Source organism: Triticum dicoccoides, chromosome 2B (assembly GCF_002162155.2).
Source record: "Triticum dicoccoides isolate Atlit2015 ecotype Zavitan chromosome 2B, WEW_v2.0, whole genome shotgun sequence".
NCBI classification, from domain to species: Eukaryota; Viridiplantae; Streptophyta; class Magnoliopsida; order Poales; family Poaceae; genus Triticum; species Triticum dicoccoides.
The window spans coordinates 652,732,515-652,745,160 of record NC_041383.1 but is presented as its reverse complement, the minus strand read 5'-3'; the positions used below and the strand labels follow the sequence as shown (position 1 = coordinate 652,745,160).

The 12,646-nt window shown below is 46.5% G+C and overlaps 1 protein-coding gene across 1 annotated transcript; it reads left to right on the top strand.

Annotated features, from left to right (window-relative positions):
* Positions 1-1,260: 1,260 nt before the first annotated feature.
* Positions 1,261-10,207, top strand: LOC119365414 (oxygen-dependent coproporphyrinogen-III oxidase, chloroplastic). Its single transcript, XM_037631043.1, has 8 exons — positions 1,261-1,959; positions 2,548-2,623; positions 7,977-8,071; positions 8,629-8,712; positions 9,012-9,099; positions 9,358-9,482; positions 9,569-9,667; positions 9,921-10,207. Exons 1-8 carry the CDS (start codon positions 1,420-1,422, stop codon positions 9,987-9,989), a joined length of 1,176 nt encoding a protein of 391 aa, XP_037486940.1. The 5' UTR covers positions 1,261-1,419; the 3' UTR covers positions 9,990-10,207.
* Positions 10,208-12,646: the final 2,439 nt, after the last annotated feature.

The following is a 12,646-nucleotide window of genomic DNA, read 5'->3' as shown; positions in this document are numbered from 1 at the left end:
CAATGGTAGCTTTGGTGGTTGCCTGATCCAGGGTTAGTGTAGGGGTGCAAATGTGTTTTTTAGAAGTTGATGGCAAGTGCAAAGTCCCCGAGTATGCTTTTTAGTAAAGAAGCTACAACAGTGGAGGCATCGACAACGATAAGGGTGTCATCGATGTATTATAGCGTAGTGGGTGGAACATGGGTGCAGTTGGATGGTGTAGTACGAGTGGTTTGTTTTTTCTAATTAATTGTTGTAGAACGTCCGCAACTATGATGAAGAGAAAGGGAAAAGGGAGTCTCCTTGTCTTAGCCCATTTTTAGGTTAATCTAATTGCTTGGGACCCTATTAAGTAGAATGACAGTCTTGTTGGTGAAAAAGATGTTATTTGCCCATGAGCAACATAGGACGGGGAGTAGATCTTATATTGCAGTGTTTCTGAGTAAAGGAGGAAAAATAATAATGTTTGAGAGCAATATTTCCTATAGAATTATTCTTAACAGTATCCCAAACATTCGTTGTAGAAACCAACACCAATGGCTATGTAATGAAATTAGCCGTGTTAAACTGCAGTGAACCGCCTAATTTTCATGTACAATACACAAGAAGAGTCAAAGTTATGAAATTTGCACCACTTTATTTGTTTAGTACAAATCAACAGAGTCATTTCATCTTTGCATGGCCCCTTTGATTCAAAAGAACCATTAAGATTCTTATTCCTTGTGGATTTTTCCTATCGAAATATTATGACAAATCGAATGCCTTTCATGGCATATTATATTCGACAAGGATGCCAAGTTTAGTCGGCGAGCATGACAAATCCAACTTAGTTTATTTTTTGGTCAATTTTTTTGCCATGCTTGCAAACTAAAATTGCTATCACCAAATCAATATAAATTGCCATGAAAAAAGTCGGATTTGCCAATTTATCGTTTCCATTTTCTTATGTAGACTATTGTGCATGTAATTATATAAAAAAGGAAAATATACATTTGAGTTTACATTCTGGATTTTTTGTATATATGATGACTATGGCAAACCTCTATTCACTCAAAATTAGTCTTGTGTTTATACCCTTTGTATGACCAAACAACTTCTATTATGTTTTCAATCTACATAGAATCATATCATGAGGTTCATGACATCTATTTTTTCACTGTAAAACCATTGATTGTCGCATGTACTGTGCTTGCATCTCTTTCATGAAATCCGGCCAAAACATGATCCATTTCCTTATCCCCTGTAATCCAGCGGCGGCATAAACCAGCTCGGCAGCTCCCCGCACCCCTCCTCGACCACTTTCCCTCCCTTTGACTCCTCCCACCACCAAAACCGCCGGCCGCATCCCGCGCCGCCCACCGGCGGCAGAGCCACCGCCGCTGAATAAACCCCCGCGACCCGAAGCGCAAGCGACCGGCGCACACCAACCCCCACCCAGCCATGGCGTCCTCTCTCCTCACCACCCCGTCCCAGACCCTCGCCCTCACGCCCGCCGCAGCTCGCGCCCGCAGGTCCTCGCCTGCGGCGGACCAGGTGTCCTTCTCCTCTCCCCGCCTCCCGAGCCGCCGGGCGCTGCGCGTGCGCGCGTCGGTAGCGATCGAGAAGGAGGTGCCGGAGAACGAGGCGCCGACGACGTTCCTGCGGGAGGACGGCTCCGGGGCCGGGTCCGGGTCCGTGCGCGAGCGGTTCGAGGGCATGATCCGGCGGGTGCAGGGGGAGATCTGCGCCGCGCTCGAGGAGGCCGACGGCAGTGGGAAGCGGTTCGTGGAGGACGTGTGGTCGCGCCCCGGGGGCGGCGGGGGCATCAGCCGGGTGCTCCAGGACGGGAACGTGTTCGAGAAGGCCGGGGTGAACGTGTCCGTCGTCTACGGGGTCATGCCCCCGGACGCCTACCGCGCGGCCAAGGGGGCTGCGAAGAACGGGGCGGCCGATGGGCACAAGGCTGGGCCTGTGCCCTTCTTTGCCGCTGGCATCAGCTCGGTAAGAGCTTGTTTCCTTGTGCATTGACATGAAAAGTTGGATCTGCTTTGAATTAGTAGGATGTATCATGTAATATCCCTGTTTTGGACATTGCAATGCCCTGCATTTTTTAGCATCTGTACCCAGAATTGTGTTTAGTCTTATAGGTGGTACATTCGAGATGTATGTAACTTCTCTGACCTTTAGACACCAGGATGTGTGTAAACCGTCGGCATACCATCGAAACCTGTTCTTTGTAGATTGATAACAAGAGTCTAGACTCTTTACATTTCCAATGCTATGAACATATTTTGTCTTCATGGTGTCCAACTGTCCATGGTACTTAATTATTTCCATTTTTATATAATTATATATAGAGTCAATCTTGTGCTGCAGTCGAGTGAGCTGCAATTATAGTGCTGATCAGTTTGCTGCTACTATTAAAAACATATGTTCGGAACAGTATTTGCTTCTCAGAGACGATACTTTTTGATGTCAAATGGATCTGATCATTTTAGAAGTTTAGTGGTACCTGTTACAGTTAGGTGGAGGTATCAGTATTATACCACACTTGGGGGTGTGTTAACGGATTATCGTTTATACTTTCAGGTTCTTCATCCCAAGAATCCCTTTGCTCCAACATTGCATTTCAACTATCGTTATTTTGAAACAGATGCACCAAAAGGTATCTATGCACAAATTTCGAAATATCATTTTGTAATCTTGCGTACGTCATTTCTGTTAGAAAACGTGAGGAAGAGAGAATGACCGAACATTTTTCTGTATTGAGGAGGAGAGAGAGATATACAAGGTTACATGGGCCTGGGCCTCACTCTAGACTATGGGCCTGGGCCTGTACAAGACAAACACAACATACTTCACTCTAGACTATGGGCCTGGGCCTGTACAAGACAAGCACAACATATATACTTAACACCCCCCATTCAAACTTAAGGTGGGTCAGGAGCATCTGATACACCAAGTTTGAGAGTGTGAAACCTATGCTGATCTCTAGTTTGTGCCTTGGTGAAGAAATCTACGACTTGAAGCTCTGATGGGACATATTGTAGCTTAACAGTGGATTGTTGACAATGAGATCGAGTGAAAAATGCATCCACACCAATGTGTTTGGTCAACTCATGCTTGACTGGGTCATTAGCAATCTGAATAGCAGCAGTGCTGTCACAAAGAAGAGGTGTTGGTGTATGACATAAGACACCAAGATCATCCAATAGCCAGCGAAGCCATACAATCTCTGCTGTAGTAGTAGAGAGAGCCCTAAGCTCTGCCTCGGCGCTGGAGCGAGACACGGCAGTTTGCTTCTTTGATTTCCATGCAATGAGAGATGTACCAAGAAATATGCAATAGCCAGTGACCGAGCGACGATCAATAGGATCACTCGCCCAAGTGGAATCAGAGTAAGCATGAAGCTGGAGCTGACTGGAATTAGCATAGAACAAGTGGCGAGATGTAGTTCCCCTTAAATACCTAAGGACTCGGAATAGGTGACCATGATGAACTGAGGTGGGAGCACAGACAAATTGACTGAGAATATGGACTGCATGTGCGATGTCAGGACTGGTCACTGCGAGGTACACTAGACTGCCGACAATGTGACGGTAGCGCGAGGGATCCTCAAGAGGAGTGCCATCAGTAGGACGCAACTGCAGATGAAGCTCCATAGGTGTAGCAGCAATGCGCGTGTCAGTGAGACCTGAGCGAAGAATCAAATCCTGAGTGTACTTTTGCTGGGAGATATAGTAACCATCATCGGTGTGCTCAACCTCAATCCCGAGAAAATAGCTGAGAGACCCCAAATCTGACATCTTGAATTGTTCACTCAATTTTTTCTTAACAAAATCAATATACCCAACATCATCTCCAGTGATCAACATGTCATCTACATAAAGTAGAAGCAATGTACGACCATGCTCAGATGTATGAATGAAGAGTGCAGGGTCATGTTCGCTAGGAGAAAAACCGGCAGCTTGAATCACAGAACTGAACCGTTCAAACCAGGCACGAGGGGCTTGCTTAAGCCCATAAAGAGCCTTTCGAAGACGACAAACATGACCTAATGGAACCTTGATACCTGGAGGTGGCTGCATATAAACCTCCTCATGTAAATCACCATGAAGGAAGGCATTCTTCACATCCATGTGGTAAATTTTCCATGACCGAGTAGCAGCCACAGCAATTAGAGTTCGAACTGAAGTCATGTGAGCAACAGGAGCAAACGTCTCATCATAATCTTTCCCATGAGACTGCTGAAAACCTCTTGCAACAAGGCGAGCCTTGTAGCGTTCCACAGAACCATTTGACTTGGTTTTAACCTTATACACCCATTTGCAAGTGATAGGGACTGGATGAGGAGGTAATGGTACCAAATCCCATGTACCAGTACGCTCTAAGGCTGCAAGCTCCTCAGACATAGCCAGTTGCCACTCAGGTGACACAACTGCCTCCTGATAGGTACTAGGCTCAGAAACAACCCCTGCATACAAGTCCTTCTTGTATCGCGTTGCTAGAGAAGAGCCGTCAGTGCAAGGATCAGTAGTACTGGCTGGAGGAGTAGAAGACAAAGGCATAGATGACTGCGTGTCACATGGAACTTTAGAACGACGAGTGTAATGGAAAGTACTGGCTGGAGGAGTAGAATAAAGACGAGTGTAATGGAAAGGAAGACTATCTAGAGGTGGAGCTAGTGGAAGAGAGAAAGGAGCTGGTGAGGAAGGAGATGAAACATGTGGTGGAGATGGTTCTGATGTTAGGACAGAGGAAGGTTGTTCAGCTATGGACTCATCTAAAAAGATAGGTGGAAGTGAAAGAAACGAGGTAGACTCTAAAGAAGTTGAGGATGATGGTTTAGTGGAAGGGGAATAGAAGAAGGGTTGATCCTCAACAAAAGTGACATCGCGAGAAAAGCGAATGCGGCGAGCAGAAGAATCATAGCAACGGTAGCCCTTATGTTCAAGACTATATCCAAGGAAGACACTCAGCAGACTGAGCAGTCAACTTGGTACGCTCACGAGGTGCTAAAAGAACATAACAAGTACAACCAAAGACACGGAGGTGGTCATACGTGGGAGGAGAACCAAACAAAACCTCACCAGGACACTTGCCCTCAAGGCGGGTAGAAGGTTGGAGATTGATAAGATAAACAGCAGTTGAGATAGCTTCACCCCAAAAATGAGTGGGGACAAAGGAAGAAATCAGAAGGGTACGAGCTGTCTCAACAATATGGCGATGCTTACGCTCAGCAACGCCATTCTGAGCATGGGCACCAGGGCATGAAAGCTGAGGGAGAGTACCCTCAGATGAGAGAAACTCGCGAAAAGCAGTAGATAGATACTCCCCCCCGGAGTCAGAACGAAAAACACGAACAACACTGTAAAACTGAGTATGGACCATATGTACAAAAGCCTTATATATAGAAAACAACTCAGAACGATGCTTCATAAAATAGACCCAAGTATGTCGAGAGTGATCATCAACAAATATGACATAATGTTTGTGGCCACCTTTTGAAACAAAGGGGGAAGGACCCCATACATCAGAGTGCACTAAATCAAAAGGATGACTAGAATGAGTAGTGCTGGAAGAGTATGGAAGCTGTATTTGTTTCCCTAGCTTACAACCCTTACAATGAAAACCAGCATCTATGGAAACATGACCCAAAACACCTTGTCGAACAAGGGTAGATAAACGAGAACCACACAAGTGACCTAAGCGATGGTGCCACTGGGCAAAAGAAAACGACGAAGTGGATCTTGATGTTGATGCAACCATCCGGAACGCGGATGTGGTGGAAGCTGAAGGAAGGTGTAAGGTGTCAAGGATGTAGAGGGATGTGGATCCTCTACAGCGATGGCCAGTTCCAATGACCCTCTTGCTCTGACGGTCCCGCACATAACAAAGTGAGTCATCAAAACCAACAAAGTCGTTCATATCAGCAAGCTGGCCAACAGACATAAGATTCATGGACAGCTCTGGAGCAAAGGAGATGGCAGGAACAGAAAACTTGGATGTGCAAAGAGAACCCTGATGAGTAATAGAACAAGGTGTACCATCAGCAGTCTGAACAGAGGCACCATCCCGCACTGGCTGGCAAGACACAAGCTGAGAGCGATCAGAGGTCACATGGAAAGAAGCTCCAGAATCCAGAACCCAAGGCTGGGTTGCAGCAACGGCGGGCTGAGAGAGAACAGATGCAGAAGCACCCCTCGCTTGCTGCTGATAAGGAGCCTGGGGTGCACGACGCTGCTGATTGAGGGCCCGTCTAGCCTGAAACTCAGCTAACAGCTCTGTATGAAGCTTGAAACAACCATCTCTATGGTGTCCTGCCTTCTTGCAGAACGAGCAGACGACATCTGAAGATGTGGCCTTGGAGGCACCTGGCCGCTGAGGAAAAGCCAGAACACTAGTGTGTAGAGTCTGCGCAGAAGTAGTCCCAAGAGAACGGAGACGAGTCTCCTCAGCGATCAAGCTAGCAAGTGCCTCTGTCAAGGTGGGAGGAGTCGTACGACCAAGCAATTGAGTGCGAATGTTCTCAAAGTCTGGCTTGAGACCCATCACAAACTGAAACATGAGAGTCCGATGGTCGTACTTTTCCTTCGCTGCACATGACTCACAACCAGAATTACCCTTTGGAACCATGGAACCTAGCTGCCCAGTGATGCGAGTGAAAGCTCCATAGTACTCTTCTATGGACATGTCTTCTGGCTGCCGAGTGTTGTGTAAATTCTGCAACAAGGAGAAATGAAGTGCACTGCTGGGCTGAAGGTAGCGCTGCTCAAAGTACTTCCATATCTCTTTAGCTGAAGTGTGATGCTCAAGACTCATTCGGAGTGAGGGTTCAACACCCAGAATTAAAACTCCCATCACACGATCATCGATCTTTTGCCAAGACTTCCTTGCTGCATCATCATTTGGACTAGGTGGATCATCTGTCAGATGAGAAACAAAACCAGCCGTCCTCAAGACAGTCCGGGCAGAAAATGCCCATTCCCTGTAGTTTGAACCATCAAGCTTGATATCTATGATCAAAGAACCAAATCCGAAATCATTTCTTGCCATAGTGGTGAGCGGCCAGCAGCTGGAAACACCCAATTTGATAGCAGCTGCAGGCAGCAACAAGAGATGAGCAGCAGACAGCCACAAACAGGAGCAGCAACCTACTAGGCTGGCTGCTGCTTGCTGGATCTCACTGGATAGAAGGAGGAGCTTGCTGGATCTTGCTAGATAGGAGGGGGAACGCCTGGAGCTTGCTGTAGAGCAGGGAAGGCACCAAGAGCTTGCTGGAGATGGCTGCTGGAGAGCAGGGGAAGTATTCTCACAGAGTAGCTGTGAGGACACACAGAGGAGCTGCTGGAGAGCAGCTCCTACAGGTTGATGACGAAGATGGGATGGGGCAGCGATGTGGATGTCTCCTCACCAGACAGATCCGCCTGAATCACCTCACCGGCGGCGATTTCATGGGTGGCGGCTGGAAGAGGGACTAGGGTTTGGTCCTGGTCTGATACCATGTTAGAAAACGTGAGGAAGAGAGAATGACCGAACAGTTTTCTGTATTGAGGAGGAGAGAGAGATATACAAGGTTACATGGGCCTGGGCCTCACTCTAGACTATGGGCCTGGGCCTGTACACAAACACAACATACTTCACTCTAGACTATGGGCCTGGGCCTGTACAAGACAAGCACAACATATATACTTAACAATTTCATCATATATTTTTAATCCTCATCCAATGTCATCATCTAATTTTCTGGCTGCAATATTTAATATGCACACCAATTTCATGTATAAAGGCCCACAATACACATGGATTACGTTCTTCAACTTTAGGATAGCAGTGCAAGATTAGATCATCCAAATATCTCTATGGGAACTCAACAATATTGCTAATTTGCTATATTAAATAAGTTCAAGCATGGCCATCTCTGCTAGATGTTTAGAATTACTTGGCGTTTAGTTTAAGTCATCAAATGTTCTTCATTGTGTTTCTTAATACTCAGTAGTTATAATTTCCAACTGTAGATGTACCTGGTGCACCAAGATCATGGTGGTTTGGAGGTGGTACTGATTTGACTCCTTCCTATCTCATTGAAGAGGATGTGAAGCATTTTCATTCTGTATGTCAGCACTTCCTACGTCTTTCAAATCTATGCTTCATACTCACAGGCACCCACCCACTTTCTGATAATATCAGTAGTATCAATATCTGGGCTCCTTCCTAGTTATTATTTCTAATGCTATACCTATTTGTGAAATTTTGCTATTTTTTTCTATCTCTATTCCTGTATTACACTGCTTAATAAATCAAATGGGATGTTGTTGACTTCTATAGCATAATTTGTTTTTCATCACACAAAGGGAAACACCTTACAGTCCTGTAGTTTGCACTTTGACAGTCCAACCCATTTGACATAAGACATACCACCTTCTTGAACCCATATTTGTGCAATTGTACATCTGGTTGCTGCCTTGCTGGGTTACAAAGAGTGATGCTTTGATGAGCAAGACTCTTTTATGATGTTGTTAACCTTGGGAAGAATTAGAATAGCAGAGAAGAGCGTGTGCCTGCTAATTAATGTTGATTAATGGGTAGTCTTGATAGTCGAACACTTTAGATGGTGATCCTGTGTGTGGAATATAACTCATTTTGATGTTTTTCTTTGTCCGATTTCAGGTTCAAAAACAAGCTTGTGATAAGTTCGATCCAAGTTTTTACCCAAGATTCAAAAAATGGTGCGATGATTATTTCTATATTAAGGTATGATGATTTTTTCACTGTGTACTACTCAGTCGCACAATATAGAGAATTTGATGGATGTTCCTTTTGCAATTGCATGACTTGTCAAGTTTACAAAAGTATGTGTTGATTGATGACTTGGTACGAACACTTACAGTTTTCCGACAAAAAAATGTTGATAATGTTGCTGTGTAATTGTACTGGGTAGTTGGTAATCCTGGAAATGAGATATTGTTTGTTCTTGGCTAGGTAGGCTCTTCGCAAACTATCAGTGGTTACATGTAAACGTTCCAGCACTCATAGTTTGTCTTTCGATGCAGCATCGTAATGAGAGACGTGGGCTTGGCGGAATATTTTTTGATGATCTTAACAATTATGACCAAGACATGCTTCTGAACTTTGCTACAGGTAAATCTCCTTGGTCCTTGCTTGATGAGCAAAAAATGGAGTGAATTGAATTCAAGTAGCTTGGTACGCTGATTCCTGAACCAGTCTCTACTTGGGATATATTGAACTTGCAGGGCTCCATATATTTGGACCTTCTTCCAACCTTTTTTTAGTTTAACCCGGTGAATAAATGAAATCCTACTAGACAAATTGCTCTGAATTGTAGACCTATAGCTATAAGCTATGATAACAAGACTTATTTGTCTTTTCTTTCTGCAGAATGTGCCGGTTCTGTAATTCCTGCCTACATACCCATCATAGAACGTCGCAAAGACACTCCATTCAATGAGGAGCAGAAGGCATGGCAGCAAGTGCGGAGAGGTCGCTATGTGGAGTTCAACCTTGTAAGCAAGCTTACTTGAACACAATCACAAGTGATATTCTTGCTTCAGTGTCTTTCTTTGGCTTTAATATATGCTTTCATTTGAAGGTCTACGATCGTGGTACCACATTTGGACTCAAGACCGGGGGAAGGATCGAAAGTATACTTGTCTCCTTACCACTCACTGCACGATGGGAGTATGACCATGTAAGCTAAATGTTCCCTTTTTCACTCCTTACAAGCTCAATAAGTAGCATGGAAAGCGTCATGTTTTCTTGCTTTAGAACCGTATAACTTTTGGTAGTGTACTGTCTGAATCGTTGAATTTTCAATGAGGGTCCCATATAGGGTTCTTATGTATGTTAAATGGACCATTTTAGATTGAGTTGCAACTGATCTTGTAACATTCATAGCATCCTCAAGACCCTGCAAGTTGGCTAACATGTCATTTCGTTTGCAGAAACCTGAGGAAGGGAGCGAAGAGTGGAAACTTCTCGACGCGTGCATAAACCCAAAGGAGTGGCTGTGATTAGCTGAGGTTGTTGTTTCTTTCAGTCTTTTTGTTAGTATTTCTCACTCTGTAGCCTTGAGATGCCTGGCCATGTGTAGTTCCTTTTTTGTTGTGTAGAGTTTTTGATAAGCACATGAAGGTGTAACAACGGTTTAGTTCCGTCAAGCTTTGTAGCTGCTGTACCTGTTTCCTTCCGAGATGAATGAAGGATAAACCGTTGCGTTTGAATTGTCCTTGCTACTCTTTGTACTCAATTTTTGGCTCTCCAACATACCTCTCTTAATGATATTACTAGATCTATTCTTCAATCTTGTGTCCAAACCGAGGAGCCATTCTTCAATTTGGGCATTCTGGTGCTACTATCCAACGTGCAATTTTTCCTGATGGATAATCTGGAAAGCTCACAAGGATCAATTGTCCAACAGGAAGAGCAGCTCTCCCCTAGGGGTTCGACATGCCTGCCGCCTAAGCTGTGACGAGCAGAACATGTCTTGCAGAGGTCCATCAGCATCGCTTCTGATCTTTTTCCACTGTGTCAATCGACAACATCCAGCCGTTTGGAACACGAGCCTTCCAAAAAATGCAATCCCAACTCTATCTGAATCCAACTTTCTCTGAAACTGAACCCTACTCTCTAAATCACACAACACCCCTGTACCCACTCTCTCTGAATATCTGCAACCCTCTCTGCAATCTGGCGACCCCCCTTACCCACACGATCGTTCGAGACGCCGAGCACCTCCCAATAAATATCTCCATGCTTTCGGGAAAGGGCGCTGATAGGCGCCGGTGCGCCGGCCGAAACGTTTCGGCCGGTCCAGCGCCAGCCGTTCGATCTGACTAACACGGAGGCTGCGTAACCGCTCGATCTGGACTGGGTCATCGTCTTCCTCGCCCCTTGCGAATCCCCCACTCCTCCTCCCCCGCCCGACTCACTACCCACCCCCCCTGCGCGCCGCCGCACCTCCTCCCCTGCTGCCGGCTCGCTGCCTCGCCGTCGTCGCCGCCGGTCGCCGCCCTCGCCGTTGGTCGCCGCCCTCACCTATGCCGCCTTCGTGCGTTTCTCCCCTCTGTGGATGCAGCAGCGTGCGCCCATGGTTGCACCCCCGTGGTTGCAGGCTTGCAGCTCCCGGGGAGATGGCCGCATCTCCGGTGGCGCCGGCCGCCGGCCGCAGCACCTGTCGTTGTGCTCGCGTTGTACCTCGCCGTGTGCCCACTCGAGGCTCTTGCTAGTTCCAACAAAAAACGACACCGGTTGTAGCAAAAAAGTTTATCGCTTCCAGCAAAAAAAAGCTTACCGCTGCAGCCCGCCGTCGTCATTGTAGCAAAATTGTTAACTGGATGTAGCTTCTGTGGTTGCCGATTGCAGCAAAAAAATGACGTGGTTGTAGCAAACACAAAAAGAACGAAAAAAGTTTTTATCGTTTTCAAAAAAGCTTCCACTGTGGTTTGGAAAAGCTTCAATCGTGTATAAAAAAGCTTCATCCGTTAAGAAAAAAAGCTTCAACCAGACCTGCGACCAAAGAAAAAGTTGCAAAACATTGACAAAAAAGCTTCAACCGTATATAGAAAAAGCTTCAACCGTATATAGAAAAAGCTTCAACCGGCTAGCGACGGTAGAAAAGCCGTGGTTGCAGCCCACGGTCACCTCGGTCATCGCCGTCACACACCCCGGTCTCCGCGCGGGGTTGCATCAGCGTCGCCGTGGTAGCACCCCGTCGCCCCGGTTGCAGCATCTCCCGTGGTCACCCCCTCCTCGGTCGCCGGCGAGATGGGATGGTCACCGCGCACAGCCATGGCGAGCTTCGAGCGGGGAGAGGGGAGGCGTGGTGCGGCGACCAGGGGGCGGGCAGGGGGGGAGGGAGGGGGAAGGGATGGGGAAGGGGTGGGGAGGAGGGGGCAGAAGAAGAGGGGCGGCGCGCGCCCGGGAAGCTGCGCGAGATGTGGAAGCTGGGCGAGGAAGAGGGAGACCGGCCCAATCTTCAGCCGGTGCGCCGGTTCCAACCGTTTCCCTTCGGGAAAGGGGAGGCGCGAAGAAAAGTTCACATGAAAAATTATACTGTACTTCTGTTTAATAACACTAAATTTTACTAAGAAAACTGATCTTGTAAAGACTAGTGGTGCGCATGCCATTAACATGCATGTCCAAACGTGAGGCCGAGTGCGCAGAGGCGTGAATGCAGTATGGGTTCACAGTTACGAAAATGCATTCCCTTCCTTCACACGGGATTTACATAAAAGGAGACGGTACAACCCAACATGCATAAAGCTTATGATTCTTTTTCTTGACAAAGTAGTAATATCAAAGGCCATACCGGCAAAGCTTTCTTGGGAAGTTAAGGTAAACAAAAAAAAAAACTACTGCAAAGTATCCATTGCTGCACAACAAGTAGCGACATATCCGAGTACAGATTAGTCACGACCACCAACTTTGTACATGAACGACAAGTAGCTAAACTTGGAACAAATCGCACAAACATGCGTGCGCTGGCAGCACATGTGTACCAGTACTGTCACACTCACATTATAGAACAAACCCCACACCATGATCATTGATCAACCATCTACACCACCACATGACGCCAACCTCCCCTATTGCCTCAGTCATTCCCGCGCCCAAAGGCCATATATACACGGCCACACCCACTCGTGGCCTCACACTCCTGCCACTCTCC

What these genes read in the sequence shown, in the direction of transcription:
- LOC119365414 (XM_037631043.1), top strand. Translation starts at nt 1,420, where the DNA reads ATGGCGTCCTCTCTCCTCACCACCCCGTCCCAGACCCTCGCCCTCACG. An exon ending in ATGTGAAGCATTTTCATTCT is followed by an intron (nt 8,072 to 8,628) that starts GTATGTCAGCAC and finishes GTCCGATTTCAG; the next exon opens with GTTCAAAAACAAGCTTGTGA. An exon ending in CACGATGGGAGTATGACCAT is followed by an intron (nt 9,668 to 9,920) that starts GTAAGCTAAATG and finishes TTTCGTTTGCAG; the next exon opens with AAACCTGAGGAAGGGAGCGA.